The following is a 20,816-nucleotide window of genomic DNA, read 5'->3' as shown; positions in this document are numbered from 1 at the left end:
ACCATGTTAACTGTAATGCGTAAGTCATCTTAAATGCTTACAACTGAGATGGCTCAATGCATCAGATTTGTTCCTGGCACAGCCATATGTCAGCTACATTAATTAGCTTGTGCACACCTACTGTGCTGCACAATTGTTCTTGTTCTAATGCATTTGGGCAGCTGTTCCATCTACTGCTGCTTCATCTGCTGCTGCCAGAGATTAAGGTTTGGGTGTTCCTCCAATGTTGTAGTGATTTGGGGGATATTGCCCCAAGAAAGTAGGCCCAAAAGACTATTATGACAGAGCTATAATCAAGTTTTGTGCTGCTATAACACTGCATCAAATATCCATTGACCATTTCTTTTGTTTTCTTTAAATTTCAAGACCTTGGTTCCTCATTGTGATAAATTATCATTTCTTTACAGTGCCACAAGGTTGCAGTCGTGAGAGAGGATAAACTGGAAGGTAGGTGATTTGGGGAATTATGCTTTTGTAACTTTTTTTTTTCTCTGAAGGAACAATGTCAAAAAAGCTTAAAAACTTGCCATCTATTCACACTATCTCCAGGTATTTTAATCAAATTATTGGATTCAGGTGTATACTCTTTAATTAGCTTTTTCCTAGAACTTTCAGAATCTGAGCCCCGATCAGCATAACTTCTCAGACTTGTAGCTTAGTAACTGATTTTTAGTGGCACTTCTTTTATGGAACAAGAGATCACTTCACCTGTCACTGAGGCAGCTTCCTCTAGGCTGGAATGCAGCAGTACTGGAACTGTGCACAGCAATACCTCTTGACATTTTAGGATGGGAAGGGAAGAATGCTGAATCTGACTGTGAAACTACAAGGGAAGCTTAGGCAAAATCAGAACACGGGGGTCAACAGTCCTACTTTCTGGGAAGTGCAGTGGGGATCTTCATTAGCCCTGAGTGTCTTAATGTCTCATCTGAAAGACATCTCTACAGCATAGTGTCGCATAACCCCATACAGGGATGTTTGATTAAGTACTGAATGGGAAGTTCTACTTACTAAACTGCTAACATTGCTTTCTGAAGCAGCTGGGGTCAGTTGCTGTTGGTTTTTCATCTAACTATCTGAGCCTAACCCTGCTTGTGAGATCTGATGAATCTCAGCCTAAACACTTATGACTACAGGCCATTAAGAATTTCCATCTGATGATTTTGGCATCAGATAATATACCAATATTTTTGTTGTTCGATTGAGTCTGCAAATGCCTCAGTACTAACATTCCAGCTTCACTAGTCAGGCTCTTGTCATTTCACTGCTGAAAACCAAAACTTAATAAATCTAACATGGGATTTTTCCATTCTTGTGCTGTGCTCCTTACCATAGTATCTGAACACCCTCCAGTAGTACATTAGATGGTGGCTAACATTGCCACATGTTTTGTTCTCTCATCCTCTCTCCAGGGAGAGAGTTGTGTTTATGGTGGAGCGTGTTGTTTCGATAGGGTTTTCTCTGTAGTTGTTGTCTTTTTATGTGCATGTTGCTATGAGTTTATATTAGACTCACAGCCCTCAAAACCAGATGGGACCATCATGATCATGTAGTCTGACCTCCTGCACATTGCAGGCCACAGAACCTCACACATTCGCTCCTATAATAGACCCATATTAGAGAAAGCAGATCAAAAATATGCCTTGAACTTGGAATGGAAGGTGTTGAGGTTTATGATGGTCCATTTCACAGTCTGGGACTGGCCTCCATGACAGCTCTGTCTCCCGCGCAGATAAACTTTACCCTTATGATAGAAAGTGCAATTGTGCAAGAGGAGAGATGTCAGCCATAGCCTTCAGCCCAGTGCTTTAGCAATCTCTTAGATATCCTGGATCCAGGCCACAGAGCAGCTGGAAAATTAGGATTGAGACTTTGGAATTTACTCAGTATTCTGTGAGAAGCCACTATAGAGTGGAGAACAGGTTTGATGTGCTTGCGGTAGCCTGAATTCTGAGTCAGTGGGTAGGTTAAAAACAGGTGATACTAAGATCCAAGAATGCTTTCTCAAAGTTAGAACCCTGGTATCGAACAGACCGCTCTCCAGCTTTTCTGCCATCTTCGACTGAGGCTGGCTGTGCTAATGAAGGGCTTTCCCGTTGATTTTCAGCAATGAAGTCTAAGCTAGCCACGATTGCTAGTGTGCATGTCTACAGCATTCAGAAAGCCATGCTGAAGGACAGCGGGCCCCTCTACAATACCGATTATGATATCGTCAAGACAAACCTGCAGAACTGCAGCAAGTGAGTTAAGCAGTGCTATTATATGAACGTTCTTCTTGGATCCCCTTTTCCTTTTAACATTGTTTGAGTGTAGGGCTGATGAATCGCATTTATGTAGCACTCTTCACTTGACTCCCAGTCCTGTGCTCTGTCTGCTGGAGCATGCTGCCTCCTCTAAAAAGTGCCCTAGAAAATGATGTCCTTTTGTACAGAACAGATAGTCTGGGCAAAGGCAGTGCAAGCCTTCCCCACATCTGATTGGGAAAGGGATCACCTCTGAATTGAGGGGAATTCTGTCTCCATGGCTGGTTAATCCTTTTTCCTTTCCGAAATTAATAGCAGGGGGCCAAGTAATGCCGGTTGCGGAGGTGATTTCTTTTGGGTCGGCATTTGTCCGCAAGGGACTGGATTAAAGCCACCAAAGTAACTTTAAATAGGCCTCCAAACAGCTATTAGATAATGACTCCACCTTTGAGCCTCTTGTGAAATTACTATCTCCACTGTATTTATGCACCTCTGTTTTACAACACCTGTTGTATACTTTTTTTTTGTACACTTGGGCAAATCAGTGAATTTAGTTTCCATAGTGATAGCTGATAGCGCCATGAAATCCACTAGGGACTTTCCTATAGCCAATCTATTTTATGTGGAAGGCAGTCAGCTACCAACGTTATGGACTGCAGTACAAATCCCAAAATAGATACATAGCTGCCTCGCAGATGCCTACAAGAGAATGTTTACTATCCCAGCCAATGTCCTGTAGCTTGGGGGTGGGGAGGGGGGGGTCAGAGAGTTGTTTTTCCTGAGTAGACGATAGCAAGCACCGTAGTAAATGATAGAAAATTATGTTCCAATTAAAATGTACCAAGTCTGCCATAGTTGCCGTACTTTGGTATTAATGTATCCTAGGGCACCCTCTGCAGTGAAGTCTGCATCTTGGCGTAAATCCATGTTTCTGACTTAAAAATTGCTAAGGTTTAGGCCATACCGAACTTTAAAATAACTCTCTCAAACTTATTTTTAAGTTCATGCAGCATCTTGGTGCTAAATTTTCTAACTGAATTTAAAACACGCAGCCTGTAGTTCAGTGGTGACTTACACTGCAGGCAATGCTGGCTATTATGAGCTGAACTGGTTGGGTATGGCAGAGGATAAGATATTCTTCTCTGTATTATCATTCTAGCTTGTGAATTTGTGACCTAATTAGAGTAAATTTAGACGGATTGTTGTATTTCCTCTTTCTGAAAATTGTATTAATGTAATAGTCAGCTATTGGGTTTTAACACATATACAAAAAGCAGAAAATCTTACAGCTGGTTTTCAACATGAAAACAATCCTGTGGACTTTGGGCCTGATCCAAAGGCCATTGAAGTCAGTGAGTAATGGGTTTTAATTTGGGGTAATCACACTGCTTCTCACTGAGAGGTAGTGCAGATGCAAAACCTTAACAGTGACCTCTGCAATGTTAAGCAGATTAACTTCCCAAATATATGGAATGTGTGACAGTCAGAGTTCACTGTTAAAGTTTTACATTTTGGTGTGAAATTGGTGAAGTTGGGGTATGTATTACTTATTGGTGTCTGGAGATAGCAGTGAAAGTTTTATGGGGTGTTGGAGTGTGTTTATTGTTTGTTAGTTTTGGAGGCAAAGTGAAGGTGGAAAGAAATGCACACATCTTCTCCCTTCTTATTTTAATGCTTGCAAGGTTTTGGGTGGATTGGCTAGATTCTCTCACAACCTTAAACTACATTAGTGACTATGTTGTTCGTTAGTATATATTAGTTTCTACTTATTGTGAAATTAATCATGAGTTGTGCTTATATAATGCTTTGGCACAGTAGTGGAATGGAATGAGATTGTTTGTTTGTTTTATTTCTTAACTTACAATAACAAATAAAAATACACAATTATATCAGTCAGAAAGTGCAGTTCTTACCAACTCCCATAGTGCTTGGGTGTTTCAAAGAGAAATCAGGATGGGAGTTGACTTAGTGGTTAACATAGGGGGAATAAGGATTCAGGACCTGTCAGTGAATTCCTTTGTAACCTTGAGCAAGTTATTTAACTTCTGTGCCTCAGTGTCCCCAGTCAACCACATTTCAGATCGTATAAAGATGTGTTCCTTATATCCAAAATGTGCATAGAAATAACTTTTGTGTACTGAATCTCCAAATGTTTTGGATGTCCTCTGAGCCACTTGCATAGTATGGCCCAATCTATAATACTTACCTATTTCACCTATTTGTGAATCTTGGCTACTACTGTGAGATGTGCATTAGAAATTCTGAAAATAAGATCGTTCATGTTGTAGACTGTCAGATGAAATATATTTACAAAATATGATTATATTTATATGGAAAGCTTTAGCATGTGATTCACTGGTAATACAAATGTAAGCAATTTAGGAATAAAATAGAGCTATTTTCCCTCCCCTTTTCCCACTGTGTAATGACAAGTGTTTTTCCTCAATGAAATTTGATCAGCTTGTTTTGTATTTTAATGCTTCAACCCCTGCTGACATATTTGAATGATTGTCTCAGTGTGACGTCTCTCCCACTCTGTGCTAGCTTTTCTTTGTAGTCCATGCCTGAATTAAATTGCTCTTTTTCCCCATAACAGTATATTATAGAACCAGGAAAGTAAGATATTACTAGAGAGGAAGCCGGGGTGGAAAATAAGACGTTAAAGTGCTAATTAAATTTTTCACTCCATCACCCAGGTTTAGTGCCATTCAGTGTGCTGCTGCAGTCACCAGGACGTCAGCTGAAGTTTCTCAAGTTCAGACGTCTGCAGAGGCTGATTCCCAGACACCAAATGACACACATGCTGTCAATGTGCCTACAATCAATGGTCATGTCTCATTAACTGCTAAACAGCCCTCCCCTCAGCCCAAAGGCATCATGGGATTGTTTGCTACAAAATCAGCTTCCAAATCCCAAGACACAAATAAAGAAACTAAACCAGAGTCCAAAGAGACAACAATTGTAAGTTACCTCAACATCCTTTGCAATCTGTTTGGATAATAGCCTTACTAACTTCGCTTTTACTCTTCAATCTAAATAAATGTTGACAGTGGCAACTCCCTCCCATTGCTTCGAATTCTAGCCTCATTGTCGCCCAAGAATACTTAAACCCTTTCCTCATTTAAAATATCTAATGGTTTAGTATGATGATTCTGCTCAATCATTTTTTTTGTAGCTACTTTGTGCCTCATTCACTTATCATTTCCTCAGAAGTTCTATTTTCCAAGCCTTTTGTGGGTTTTTTTTGCTCTCCTTCAGACTTTGGGACAGATCCTCAGCTGGTGTAAATCAGCGTAACTCTATTGCAGTCAATGGAGCTATGTCCATGTAATAAAGATAATTTAAACCTTAGTTAAACAAGCTGCTTAACTGATCACCCATATCACCTTTCTTTTTAAGAGGCTTGCATACTTGATCTCATTTTGTGTCTGTGTACACTTAGAACTCAAATAGCAGTATGAAACTTAACTGTGGTAGACGTGTACACCATTTCACAACCTTAGTTAACAACTGTAACTTGTTTAGTTTCAAAGATACTTTACAACAAAGCTGATTGGAGCCTTTTATAAGACAAGGACACACCCTATAACTGTGACACTCTTTAAAGCTCATACCTAAGCATGAAAACTTCCTTACTAATTTGTACCCAATTTCAGTAATCAGTCAACTAAGAAAAACTCTGTATTACACATCAGATTTTTCCTCAGCTGTCAGCTTTCAGCTCACGGTTGGCACTGCAAATGCAAGGGGAGGGAGGAACAGACAACTCTTCCAGCGCTCTAGCAGGCAGCCTGAATGGCTGTAAAATACAAAATGACAGGGAAAGGTGCCTATCCAAGATAATATTGGATGTCACAAGGAGGATTCCCAGATGGGCAGCCCAGGACCCCAGTCGTCTACCTTCCAGGTGTCTTTGGCTTTCGGAAAGTGATGTGATGAAGGAGACGGGTTGTTTTACTCGTAAACTCATAGACTCTAGGACTGGAAGGGACCTTGAGAGGTCATCAAGTCCAGTCCCCTGCCCTCATGGCAGGACCAAATACTGTCTAGACCATCCCTGATAGACATTTATCCCATATCTGCTGGGTGGTCCCACTTGGCTCCTTTTTGAGGTGCCTGGTGTGGACCCAATGATATGGTTGACCTATACTGCTGCTGAAAATTCAAAATGGTCCAGTCAAAAATAGAGTTGTTTTCTCTCTCATTATCCAGTCAGAAATGACGCGTCAGCTTTTAGTTTTTGCAAGTGGGCTGGAATTTTGTAGCTTTTAGACTATTGAGGAGGCCATATTGGGTCAGACCAAATGTCCAGTCTAGTCTATATCCTGTTCTTCCCACAGTGCCCAATGCCAGATGCCCAGAGGGAATGAACAGAACAGGTAATCCTCAAGTGATCATCTTCTCCCCCGACCCCCATGTGGCCCTATTCCAGCTTCTGGCAAACAGAGGCTAGGGACACCACTTCTGCCCCTCCTGGCTAATAGCCATTGATCGACCTATCCGCCATGATTTATCTATTCTTTTTTTGAACCCGTATAGTCTGGTCTCACAGCATTCCTCTGCAAAGCGCTTCAACAGGTGACTATAGCGTTGTGTGAAAAAATTCTTTTGTTCTATTTAGACCTGAGCCTATTTAATTTCATTTGGTGCCCTTGAGTTCTCATTGGATTGAGGAGTAATAACACTTTCTTATTACTTTCTCCACACCATCATGGATTTTATAGACCTCCATCATATTCCCACTTAGATCATCTCTTTTCCAAGCTGGAAAAGTCCCATTTTATTAATTCCCTCCTCATACAGAAACTTGTCTGTTCCCCTTGGTCCATTTTTTGTTGACCCTTTCGGAACCTTTTCAATTCAATATACATTTTTTTGAGATGCGATGACCACCATCTGCATGCAGATTCAAGTATGTGGGTAGTACTATGGATTTATATGAGGCAGTATATTTTCTGTCGTCTTAGTCTAGCCCTTTCTTAAATGGATTCCCAAATATTCTGTTTGCTTTTTAACTGCCATTGTTGCATCATGTGGATGTTTTCAGAGAACTATTCCACAAAGATCTTTCTTAGTGTTAGCAGCTAAAGTTTAGACCCTAGCATTTTATATTATAGTTAGGATATATTTTCCAGTGTGTATTTACTTTGCATTGTATCAACCACTGAATTCATTCTGCCATTTTGTTGCCAGTCACCCAGTTTTGTGAGATCTTTTTGTAGCTACTTGACAGTAGTTTGTATCCATCTCCAAAATTTTGCCACCTCACTGTTTACCTCTTTTTCAATCAATTTATGAATATATAATAGGACTTGTCCCAGTGCACACCCCTGGGGGGACACCACTATTTACCTCTACTCATTCTGAAAACTGAACAATTTATTCCATACCTTTGTTTTCCTATCTTTAAACCAGTACCCAATCCATAGAGAACCTTCCATCTTATCCCCATAACAGCTTTACTTTGGCTTAATAGCCTTTGGGGTGGACCTTGTTCAAAGGCTTTCTGAAAAATTTAATTGCAACTATATGCACTTGTCCACATGCTTGTTGGCTGGCCTTCAAAGAATTCTAGTGGATTGGTGAGGCATGATTTCCCTTTACAAAAACCACGTTGACTCTTCCAACGTTATGTTCATCTATGTGTCGGACAATTTTGTTCTTTACTATAGTTTCAACCAATTTGCCTGGTACTGAAGTCAGGCTTAATTGGCCTGTAATTGCTGGGATCACCCTTGGAGCCCTTTTAAAAAAAAAAATTGGCGTCACATTAGCTATCATCCAGTCATTTGGTACAGAATGACTCTTTGTGCAAAACATCTTGTCATAGGAGCCTGCGTAAGACAAGTTTATCATAGCTGTTGGTACAACCACCTTGGGACATACATCACACACTGGATGGTTTGTTCTGGTCAGCAACTTACCTCCATAACTTACCTCACTTTCCCTGGGCCCCTATGTGGGACCTCACTTGGCCAGCTTTGCTGTTATGTTTGCTCAGGTTGCAGTGCCTCCATCAACACTCTGCTAGCTGCTGAAATATACAGTTTTAAGTTCATATTGCTAATACAAAGCCCCTCGGCATTCTTTAAACTTGTTTTAACAGTCCATTATTCAATTCAAAGTCACTTAAAGAACAGTTGCTCCCCAGTAGGCTGGTACAGATGTTAAAATAAGAAGTGGAAGATTTATACAACAGTGATGGGACCTTTGTAAATATGATGCAGTTGAGTCTGTGCTTTCTTGATCAGTATAGTTCTGATTATTCTACTTTGTGATCAAACGTCTTCATAACATACTACTTCAGTCTCTCTTTATTTACTACCTCTTTCAGCACAGATGTATTTCTCTAACTTGATACCATAAGCTGTTTGATCGCAAACTACAAGAAATCAGTATGAATGGAACCCCTTTTCCCTAACAGATTTGCCCCTGAGGTAAACCCTGTCATTAAAGTTTACAACATTTTGTCCAAAGTTGTAACACTTATAGTTGACTTCCCTTTTACACATATAACTTCATTTAATCACAACTGTTGATGCAGGCTGGTTCTCTATTTTTCCTACTACTTCTATGTGACAACACAATATATAGTATCTTAATATTTGTTATCCATTTTTAGTTTGTTCATTCACAGACGGGGAAAAAGGGAAGTCTCTTCAGCTGCACCAACAGTACACTCTATTGAAAGGCTGCAGAAACTCAATCTGTTTGGAAAGTTTGACAAAACCTTGCTTTTAGACTTTGAGTTTTTTTATTCTCTTGGCCTTCTGTCCTGTCTTTTCTGAAAAGTCTTGATGTCATGGCAGTTCTTAAATAGTGATAACTTATAATTTGGTGGCCTTAGTCATTATGTCCAGTAGAAGTACGCCAGCTGAAGTTCCTTTCCTCTGTGGTACTCAAAAGTGAACTGTTCCTAGCAGTTATTGGCATGTGAACTTAAGAGTATCCATGACATCTCCCTAGATGATAACTTATGTTAGAGTCATTAAAGTTTTGGACTCCGAGAGAGGCGTTTGCAGCTTGATTTTCAAGTGGCCAAAATACTGAACTCTTATCCCCTGTTTCTTCTGAGAAAGGTAGGAAACTCATAGTATTCAGACTTTTTTAAGAGAGGAATGGCAGGAAGATAAGACCTTGATTTCAAGTAGCGTCATTAGGTTTTTAAAACACTATGACAGATAAATGGATATTTTAAAAACATGGTTAGGTAGCTTCACAATATCTGTTTTCATAATTTAACATACATTGGTTCAAAGTGAATGTAGGGATGGTGAAATAAGCTAGCTTGATGGTCTTGGAGACTAAAGGCATTGGGCAGTAAACTCCCATTGAAAGTCAATGAGACTCGGGCACCTAATGCCCATTAGCACTTTTGAAACTCTTACCCTGCAGATGGGGTATGTTTATAGAGCAGATATAGTACATGTAGTGGAAGCGCAAGCTCCTTTACACTGTTCTGCTGTGTCATTGTAATGGGGTAGCTAAATCTCTATGGCCGGTTCAGTCTTTGGGTGGTCTTTTGTCAGTCAATGCAAATTGGGGTAGCGACGTTTTCCGATACGAACATTTGTTCACTGGGAATCGGTCTGAACCCCAGCAGCTTATTTAGTAAATGATGCTGAACAGCCATCAGATGGGAATGACTTTGCGATCTGGGGTGACCTTGATCTGGTGACCTAGGAGTGAAAAGTTCGGTGCTCCTTTAACAATTCCCTGAAACATGATGTCTCTGCAATGGAGAAATTCAGTCTTTGTTTTCCCATAAACATGCTATTGACAAGAAGAAAATCAGTATGTTGTATTAGTGAGTTTTATGTATCTAGAGACTGCAGTGTTGTGTATTTTGAAGGCTGCATGTGCCAGGTTTGGTGGAGGGCTTGTGTTAATTCTTGTTTTTACTAGCATTTTGATTGTGTATGAAAATCGTCTTACCGTTTCTCTTATCTTTACTTCCAGGCAACTACAGTAAGCAGCAAAGTTTCACCCAAAGGGAGTGCAATGAGCAACTTTTTTGGAAAAGCTGCCATGAGTAAGCATGATATAATATGCATGTGTCTACTGAAATCATTGTGGTAATGGGTGCGCGAATTGTCATAAGAGACTACTTTGGAACATTAGGAAATCATTAAGAACATAAGAATGGCCGTACTGGGTCAGACCAAAAGTCCATCTAGCTCAGTATCTGTCTACCGACAGTGGCCAATGCCAGGTGCTCCAGAGGGAGTGAACCTAACAGGCAATGATGAAGTGATCTCTCTCCTGCCATCTATCTCCGTCCTCTGACAAACAGAGGCTAGGGACAACAAAACATATAAAACATCCCATTCCTTACCCCTCCCATTCTACGCAATACATTTATTGACTTTAACCACCATGATTTATCCAGTTCTCTTTTAAACGCTGTTATAGTCCTAGCCTTCACAACCTCCTCAGGCAAGGAGTTCCACACAAGTTGAATTGTGCGCCTGGTGGTGAGGACAGAGACTTCCCTTATTGTTTAAACCTCTTGCCTATTTAATTTCATTGGTGACCCTAGTTCTGTATTACTGGAATAAGTACAATAATTTTCCCTATCCACTTCTCAACATCACCTGCGATTTATATCCTCCCTAGCAGATCCCCAGCCCCACCCTTAGTCACACTCACCACACTACCACACACACAGCTGAAAGAGTCTACCTTCTTTAATCTTTCCCTCATCATGGGACCCTCCCAACCCTAGTCATTTAGTTGCCCTTTTCTGAACCTGTTCTAGTTTTAATCATTGTTTTAGTACAGTATTGAAGCAGTGAAAATATGGATGATAACAAGTATGTATTCTTTGCTATATAGGAGAGTTGTAAGTGGAATATTTCATACTAGAAACTTATTAGGTGGAGATCAATTGGGCTGACACTTGTCATACAGATTTTTAACCCAGGAAGAATTTTTTATGGCATAAAATTTTTGATTTAAAATGAGCATTTTGGGGCAGGAGAACTGAGTTCCTGAAAACTGCTATGCACAGAGTGTGTTAATGGTAGTGATTTGAGAGAAAAAGCAGAGGAGGAGGAGGAGGTAGCTGGTCTTGGAATTTAGATCATTTGTGGGATAATAAAAAGCAGACAATTGGAATGGATGAATGAGGGAGATTTTTCTAAGTGAAGTTATGTGAAGATTCGGAAAGGAAAGGGTTTGGGGAGTGAATGTGTAAGACTTTCTTCAAATGTGCACCAGTAGCAAAAAAAAGGAGGAGGAGCCAAGGAGGTGTTTCCGCAACAAAGTTGGGGGTGGTATTGGTAGTGTTGTTCTGAAAGAAATCTGTTGGATTTTGCACAGTGCAGAATCTAGCATTGAACATTTAATAAGTGCTATTAGAGTAGTGTCTGATCATAGTGATAGAGATCCGCTTAGGTTTCCATTGTAAGTCCTTGTTCTGTTAAGGTATGATAGTGTGAGGTGAGGAGATTGTCGTCATAAACTTTAAAATTATATAAGCAGTTATTATCATTAATCCAATTAAATACTTAATATCTACAAAGAGCCCAAGATCAAAAGAACATGTTCTAAAAAGTGGAGAAGCTGACATAAAATGGAAACGTAACTAATTTGGAATAAATGACTTTCTTCCTCTACTCTGTTGCCGTGTGTGGTGTGCTGTGTACTATTCTGGTACTGAGCTCCTGCGAATACACCCCTTCAATAACCTTTGTTTAGTGACTGAAAGGATGGAGCAGCATTGCCAGGAACAAGGGGGCCGAGAGAAACTTGGCTCTTGGGAACTAATGTGTCTTCCCTAGCCTCAGAAACTTTATCTCGAGACTCTGGCAATAACAGGCAATGATTGGGTTCTCTGACTTTTGCCGCTCAACATGTGGATGGTCATTTGTGTCATAGGTGAGATGTGTTACCTAGCTAGGGTCACTGAAACTTTGCCAGATGAAGCGCTGGCCCGTTTTTGGTGGATCTACGTCCAACTGATGGTTTGTTTCAGCATGAGCCAAAGGATGGGTGCCAGAAAGATGCTGATGGCAATTTTATTAGAGCTGTCTGCAGTCTCTGATCCCATTGATCGGGAGGTTTTGTTGACTCAGTTTTTGAATACTTAGTCTTGGTCCTTGAAGTATCTAAGATGTGGGTTTTAGCTTGTCACCTCTCCTGTTCAGTGTACGTGTAAGGCTGCTGAGTGAAATAAAGGCATTGTGGTTAGGCGGCTGGTGTATAAGGCCACTGCCTATCATTCTGACCAATATTGTCTCTCTGGTTTTTTGTACTCCCCTGTCTGTCTGTGCCCATGCGTTGTCTCTTGTCTTGTACTTAGATTGTAATCTGTTTGGGGCCGGGACCATCTCTTCAGTCTGTGATTGTACAGTGCCTGGCACCGCTGGGTCCTAGGTTATAACTATGGCTCCTCGGTGCTGCGGTAATACAAACAATAATCGTGGGCTACCGTGTCATAATCATAGAAGCTAAACACAGCTCCATCTGCGCTTCATCAGTCCTGGATTTTGCTGTTTCTGTGCTTCTCGTATCTGACTAATATTTGGACTTGGATAGGAATAAAGTGGCTGAGCTGAACCCAGAAGATGGAAATTATGTTGCATTGAGGGCTTCATCTAGAGCAGTAGAGGGGATCGTGCCTGCCCCTTCATATGGAAGTGTGGTCATGCCCTTTTTCTGGTATGGCTTGCAGTTGTAAGGTCATATAGGATCCTTTGATGCTTCTGGATGTGGTCTGTAGAGACGTCTTCCATCTCTGGTGGACTGAGACTACAAACTATCCTTTTGCGTGCAGACACTGTTTATTAATTCCTTTGTCATTTTCAGTCCATGCTGAATAACCAGTGTGCGCTCTTACTTTGTTTGTATTATTCACAGATAAGCTTAAAGTCAGCTCTGAGTGTGAACAGCCAAAGGAGGAAAAAACAGTAGCCAAACCCTCCGTTTCGGTAATGGAACCAAAATCACCCCCCAGTGCAGCAGTGGAGAAACCTGGGAAGAAAATGGAGCCTGTGAAAATTCAGCAAAAGGACAAAAGAAGGTAGAGCTGTGGTTTTCAAATGCTGATCCATAGGACTGCTTGCTGATGCAATGCAGAGAGCTGCCTGGGCATGTGGTGCTGGCTCAAATCCTTGTTTCCAGCAACATAAATTGCATTAAAGACAGCTAAAAATATATTAAAATTCTTTCCTAGTATTTCTTTTCCATGTAAGCAATAGCTGTAGCTACAGTAGGGACATTATGCAATTGCAAATGGTAGGGCAGTGGTCCAGGTAATCACTAGTGGGCAGGGAGGTGTTCTACAAGACAATGTCTGAGTTGTGACCCACGCTGAACAAACTTGGTAACCTCTGAGAGCAATATGGGGAGCTGGCAAGAGTACCTGTATTGCAGGCTGGATTTATATTCCCAAACTTAAGTGTACAGACAGCTTTCAACATGTGAAGTTCTGCTTGATGGTTGGAGTAACTGATGTACTGCTGCTTTTTAAAACACTGAATTACGATGGGTGATGTTCCAAGTAAAATTAAGCACAGTCCTGTGTTTTCAATCCAACCCAAGGTGACAGACCAAAAATCATTACAGTCTCATGGCTGTGTGGTGGCCTGGGTATAATTAATGGGTGGTCTCATTCCATTTCCTGCTGCATAGGTATACACATCACCCAGCTCACTGTCACAGCTGCTGCTAATTGGGCTCCTTGTAGATCGTCTCATTTGAGAAGCCAAGGGCCTGGAAACTGCACGTTGGCAGTGCAGTGTAGGGAAGACTACTTGGGTTTACCTGTCCTATGAATATGCAGAGGCCTTCAGCCTCCAGGGCTTTTAGTCTGGCATGTCGCGCCAGCTCTAAAAGAAGAAAGAAGCTGTTTTTACTTTTCCAGTAGCAAAATGCGATTACATTTAAAACGTCTTTAAGAAATCTGAGACACTACCTCATAGTCAGTGGCAAGGAGTCTATCAAAATAACTTCTGAGTGGGTCTGTTAGGACACTAGTTCTTAGAAGGCTGAGCTGTGGTGACGAGGTCAGTAATGCACTCCTGCCAGGCTACCTTGGTCAAGCGAGGTGCGGTTCTAGACAAACACCTCTGCACACTGCACTGGAGGGGTGCTCGAGAAATGTTCACCATATGAAGAGCTGGGAATGGGTGAGAAGGGTGATCTTAAAAAGGAAAAAGAAAAAAAAAAGTCCATACGTGTGTTTGTATCCACTTAAGTACTTAGTTGTGCGTTTTGGAGATGTCTGTGAGGTACTTGATTTCCTTGTAATCTGAAGACTGTAGTTGCCTAAATGTGTGTGTCATTTTTTTATAAGCACACTTAGAGGTGTGAATCGTGTTCAATTTGTTCCTTTGTGCCAGTAGAGCGAAGAGGATGGCTATTTCAGATAATGAGGAGAAAGAGGATGAAAATCTGAAGAAAAAGAGGAGGCGAATCAAACGACCTCAGTCTGACAGCAGTGAAGATGAAGGTAAAAAGATGTGATTACAAGAAACTAACCAAGGAAACTTGGAACAGGTGTTCTTGTTTTGACCATATTATTAAGTGATGACTTTAACAGCTTTGGGTGGTGGTAACAGTTGAGGGAAAAATTTGGAAGACCCAAGAAGTATTTGTGGGCCCAGTATCCATGCAAGTGGCTGCAGTCTGAGTTTCTCTCAATATTTTTGCCACAAGGCACCTCAGTGTGCATTCTGGAGGCCCCAAGTAATTTGGTCTTATTGTAGCTTATCTCAGACCTGGCTCTGTCCTCAGCGAGTAGGCTGCTAGTTGCACTAGTACGAAGTGGTTTCTTTGATATCCTGCGAAAGGTATAGCACCCTCCTCAGTGTCCTAACCAGTTCATTTAGTAGGGTGCCCCAGGAGTTAGTTTTTAGGATCTTGAGTATTCATAATGTTTGTTGAAATGGTTTGGATGACAATATTAAAAATGAGACTTTCCAGAATGCACTATGATAGACCCAGGCCAGTTGGGAACAGCAGAGTAGTAGAAGGGAGATATACTGGCCACTGGATGAGCAGTTTTCTGTTCCCTGAGTGACCAGAGCAGGGCCTGCTCCAGGCTAATGAGAACACCTGACTCCAATTAACCTGCTAAGACTCAGGTGAGGCTGTTAAGCACCTGACTCTAAGGCCCCTCTGATGCTATAAAAGGGCTCACTCCAGTCAGGCCAGAGGAGAGGAAGTGCGTGCGAGGAGCTGGGAGCAAGAGGCGTGCAAGAAGCTAAGAGTGAGTAGGCATACTGCTGGAGGACCGAGAAGTAAACATCTATCAGCATCGGAGGAAGATCCAGTGGGTGATGGACAAAGCACGTGTTGGGAGGAGGCTAGTGGAGGAAGTAGCCTAGCCGATTCTAAGTTACGTCGTGCCACTGGTACCCAGAAGGCAGTCTAGAAAGCTGCAGTCCACAGCGGCTGCGCTGAACCCGAAGGTAATAGGTGGGCCGCGGTTCCCCCAAACTCCCAACGCTGATCAGACACAGGAGGAATTGACTGGACTGTGGCTTCACCAGAGGTAAGGTCTCTCGGGCCTTGGTTCCCGACCCCAGGGTGAATCGGGAGGAGCAATCCGCCAAGTGAGCGCAGGACCCACCACGTAAAGGTGAGAACTATTTGTCGCAACAGAATTAGAGAAATGGTAAAGCAAAACAATACACGCCTGAACCAGAAACATCTAGTGTTCTTGATCTCTCATTGACTTTGATAGAGCTGAATGCACAGAACTTTGGGTCCTGTAACGAGAAAGCTAACCAGCTCGAATGCCAAAGATGTGGGTTTTGAGTGGACAGTGCGTTCGATGTAGATAATTGGAACCACTGTGGGATGCATAGTAAATGAAACAGTTGTTCATCATGGACGCTGATCAGGAATCAGAATGGAATTGTTGAAAAATGAATGAAACCATCATCCCACTGCACAACAGAAAGAATAGGACAAAATATACTAGATTGTAACTACCGAAAAGGTGAAATACATAGATGAGAGATGCATACTCTGCTTATGAGTAAAATACTGTGCAGTATGAAGAACATTCCTAAAAACAAGTAGAGGTGTGCCAGAGACAGTTTAGAGGTGGAAGACTCTCTAATATCGTGCAATCTTCCGCAACCCAAATCCTTTCTTTGTTCATTTTTGTCCAATCTAGTTTAGATTGTCCCACAGATTGACTTCTCACACATTCTTCTTGTAACTGCTTCTCAGCTGATTAAATCTCTCAGGGACTTTTCCTGATGCCCATCTTAATGTTATTCCCTTTTTAATTTAGTCACATAATTTCTAAAGTACAACCCTGTACACTATTTAACACAAACAAAACAAACCCTGCTCCCTCTCCTTGGTATCTACATCTCGTGTTATCGGCCGTTCCCTTAGTTCCAAGCCCTTACATAGCCTATGCGGGAAGATTAAATCAGCCTGTCTAGCCCACTGATCATTTTCCTTGCCTATCTACGATTTCTTCCGTTTGTCAATAATCGTTCTGTATAGAAAAGTGACAAAGTGAATGCATCATATTCAAGTCTTCCTTTCTAGTAAGCAAAGAAAGAGACAATTCCATTGCTGCATATGTAAACCCAAAGTTCCACTGGCCTCTTCTTGTTGCTTGGCTATGCCGTTTGCAAGTGCAGTGCACATATCGTTGTAAAAGCAGCAGAGAACCTGTGGCCCTTAATCAGACTAACAGATCGTTTGTAAGGTGTTGGTCTCTGCTGAGGGGTTAGATGCAGACGCGGTCTGAGCCAAAATCTCCACGCACTCAGCATCGCAAAACTAACAATACCCGCATGGAAGTTAGAAAACAATCAACAGAGCCAGATGTAGTAACCAGAAGCTCTACGCAAACAAACCCACAGAAAGAAACCACATGAGACTCCACTGCCATTCACACATACACCGAGCAAACACCCATCCAACGCCAATGCATAGGATCTGCATCCATCTGGACATGAGCACACACTTTCACAAGGTCTTGGATGGCAGGGCCAATCCTTGCCCCACAACAAACTGCAACCGAAACATATTCCACAGCACTCGCACCCGCAGCCAGAGTCAACTCTAGCTCAGACCATCCAATGCCATACCAAACCTCGAATGCCAACATCTGCCTCAACATACTACACCAGCGACCCATCACCATCACAGGACAACCAGATCACCATACGCATCCACGCTTCATCTCACCCGCCTGCACGTCCACCAATGTAATATATCGCATCAGTATGCCACGCAATGCCCCTAACGCTACTGTAACCATCCGGCTCAGACGGACGTCGCTACGGAAAAGGTAAATGGACACAAATCAGATATCAGGAATGGCAAATATCAAACCGTAGGAGAGCACTTCCCCCCTGCCAACCTATATAGAGGACGCTTAAGGTGGCCATCCCTGCGTTCAAAAAATCTTCAGAACCAGACTTTCTAACCCAGGAAACGCTTGACTTCAGTTATCTGCAAATTTGACACCATCAGCTCAGGACTAAACAAAGACGGAATGGCTTGCCAATACCGAACCAGTTTCTCCTCCTTGTTTCAACACCCAACTGCTAGAACACAGGTGCCCAATCCTCCCTGAGTGACACCTCGTTATCTCTAGCTTGCTTGCTAGCCATATCTATATCACATATCCTGGACAATTTCCACTACCTGCTCCTGGACGAATGGTATTGACACCCACCTCGGAAAGCTCACGTCCAAAAACGTCTGTTAGTCTATAAGGTGCCACAGGATTCTCTGCTGCTTTTACAGATCCAGACTAACACGGCTACCCCTCTGATACTTGACATCATATTTGCTGTACACCAACACTTCTGTGTTTCTTCTACACTAGAGTTCTTCTGGTCTCTCCCATTCAATATCTGCTCTGGATTATTATATGTTGGGAGGTCAGGTCTTCTGAGTACACTATCCTGTCACTTCCCTCAAAATTTGATCCAGGGAGATGTCTTCTCTTCTTCCTGTCTTGGTGTCTCTAAAAAATGCCCTCAGCTGTTCTTCCTTTATTTTCAGTTTTCTGTTCATTGTGTCTTTATTCTAAGAATGGCACCACCAGACTCTTAATTAAATTAGAAATATAAGAACTGCCGCACAGGATCAGACCAGAGGTTCATCTGGCCCGGTATCCTGTCTCTGAATATGTAGCTTCATATGTAGCATAGTGCTACGCCTCTTCCCCTTTTGCCCAAGTTCACTTAAATTGTTTGTAGCCAACGCCAGTCAGTTTTGAATTCAGAAGACTGGTGCCTTTATTGCTTAGGCAGAGACCTTCTCAATCAAATCTGATTTAAAAACAAGGAGGGGTTAGAATTCATTGGAATATTCAGACAAGAGCAGTGTGTCATCAGCAGTAATGCATAACATTGTGTGTATATAAGAACAAGAATATAATTGATTCCAGTGCTTCGTGAATCCAAGCTCCTTCCTTGTTCGAATCCTGTTTGGCTTAGATGATTTTCGCTTGAGCAGTGCAGTTATAATCAGTTTGTCAAATTAGGCTTTGTGTAGGCTAGAAAGTGTTGCTGCTTTGATTTTATCAGTATAGTTAATATCAAAACCCTTGCTAGGGTGGATGCAGTTATACTTGTATAGCTTATTGCAGTTCAGGAAGTGCATTACCCTGTATTGGTATAAGGCACCTTTATACTGGTATAACTATCAGTAAACAAATCACACCCCTACCCAAATTTAGGCTGCGAGGTAAGAGATTGAAGTCCAGGACCTCCATGGTAGCATTCTCTGCAATGCTTCCAGTTCCATGCACAGGGCCAGTTAGACAAGCAAAACTGGAGGGTCTCAATGTGTGGATGAGACAATGGTTTAGGGAGGAGGGGTTTAGATTTATTAGGAACTGGGGAAACTTTTGGGAAAGGGGGAGCCTGCACAGGAAAGATGAGCTCCACCTAAATTAGAATGGAACCAGATTGCTACCAGATTGCTAGCACTAAAAATTGAAAAGGTCATAGAGCAGTTTTTAAACTAATAGCTAGGGGAAGCCGACAGGTGTGGAGGAGCACATGGTTCAGACAGAGATATCCCTTAGGGAGAGGATCTATTAATGGAGATTCTCTTTCCTAGTAAGGAGTACAGGGTGGAAGATCATAAAATACAGGTAGGATCTCTTGAGGAACAGTCAAATGAAAAAGAATCCCATTCAATGACATCATTAATGGCAGACAGCTAAAAAGTGACAATTTTTTTTAAGTGCTTATATACAAGTGCTAGAAGTCTAAATAATAAGATGGGTGAACTAGAGTACTTTGTGTATGAGGATATTGATATAACAGGCATCACCAAAACTTGGTGGAATGAGGATAATCAATGGGACACATTAATATCAGGATACAAAATGTATTGGAAGGATAGAACAGGTCATGCTGGTGGGGTAGTGGCACTACATGTGAAAGAAAGCGTAGAATCAAATGAAGTAAAAATCTTACATGAACCAAACTGTACAGTTGAATCTTGATGAATAGCAATTCCATGCTTGAATAGGAAGAATTTAGCAGTATGGCTATACTACCGACCGCCTGACCAGGATGGTGATAATGATTGCAGAATGCTCCGGGAGATTAGAGAGGTTATACAGATGATAAACACAGCTGAAATCCCCCATTTTTATTATCTCATAGTGACTAGGTACATGTCACCTTAGGATGGGATGCTGAGATAAAGTTTCTTCACATCTTAAATAACTGCTTCTTGGAGCAGATAGTCCTGAAACCCAGAAGAGGAGAGGCAATTCTTCATTTAGTACTAAGTGGAGCACAGGATCTGATCCAAGAGGTGACTATAGCTTGACTGCTTGGTAATAGTGACCATAATATAATTAAATTAAACCTCCCTGTGGCAGGGAAAACACCAAAGCAGCCCAACAGTATCACATTTAAATTCAGAAAGGGGGACTACACAAAAGTGAGGAGTTTAGTTAAACAGAAATTAAAGGGTACAGTGCCAAAAGTGAAATCCCTGGAAGCTGCATGGAAACTTTTAAAAGACACCATCATAGAGGCTCAATTTAAATGTATACCCCAAATTAAAAAACATACTAAGAGAACCAAAAAAAGGTGCCACCGTGGCTAAACAACAAAGTAAAAGAAGCAGTGAGAGGCAACAAGGCATCTTTTAAAAAGTAGAAGTTAAATCTTAGTGAGGAAAATAGAAAGGAGCATAAACTCTGTCAAGTGAAGTGTAAAAATATAATTAGGAAGGCCAAAAGAGAATGTGAAGAACAGCTAGCCACAGACTAAAAAAATAATAGCAAAACATTTTTTAAGTATATCAGAAGCAGGAAGCCTGCTAAACAACCAGTGGGACCACTGGACGATTGAGATGCTAAAGGAGCACTCAAGGACAATAAGGCCGTTGCGTAGAAACTAAATGAATTCTTTGCATTGATCTTCACAGCTGAGAATGTGAAGGAGATTCCCAAACCTGAGCCATTCTTTTTAGGTGACAAATCTGAGTAACTGTCCCAGATTGAGGTATCATTAGAGGAGGTTTTGGAACAAATTGATAAATTAAACAGTAATAAGTTACTAGGATCAGATGGTATTCACCCAAGAGTTCTGAAGTAACTCAAATGTGAAACTGCAGAAC

The 20,816-nt window shown here is 41.5% G+C and overlaps 1 protein-coding gene across 4 annotated transcripts in view; it reads left to right on the top strand.

The window, feature by feature from the left end:
- POLD3 (DNA polymerase delta 3, accessory subunit) overlaps positions 1 to 20,816 on the top strand; it is a 49,590-nt gene that overhangs the window by 10,511 nt on the left and 18,263 nt on the right. For 2 of the 4 annotated variants that reach the window (XM_075061832.1, XM_075061830.1), the window contains 6 exons: positions 408 to 447; positions 2,108 to 2,240; positions 4,940 to 5,204; positions 10,203 to 10,275; positions 13,104 to 13,266; positions 14,588 to 14,697. In XM_075061832.1, the coding sequence (XP_074917933.1) occupies positions 408 to 447; positions 2,108 to 2,240; positions 4,940 to 5,204; positions 10,203 to 10,275; positions 13,104 to 13,266; positions 14,588 to 14,697 (784 nt within the window). The remainder of the gene's footprint in view (positions 1 to 407; positions 448 to 2,107; positions 2,241 to 4,939; positions 5,205 to 10,202; positions 10,276 to 13,103; positions 13,267 to 14,587; positions 14,698 to 20,816) is intronic. The other 2 variants (XM_075061833.1, XM_075061831.1) reach the window with 1 other exon arrangement.

This window comes from Chelonoidis abingdonii, chromosome 1, assembly GCF_003597395.2.
Source record: "Chelonoidis abingdonii isolate Lonesome George chromosome 1, CheloAbing_2.0, whole genome shotgun sequence".
Taxonomy (NCBI): Eukaryota; Metazoa; Chordata; order Testudines; family Testudinidae; genus Chelonoidis; species Chelonoidis abingdonii.
The sequence above is the reverse complement of the archived record's forward strand: the minus strand, read 5'-3'. Positions and strand labels throughout refer to the sequence as shown.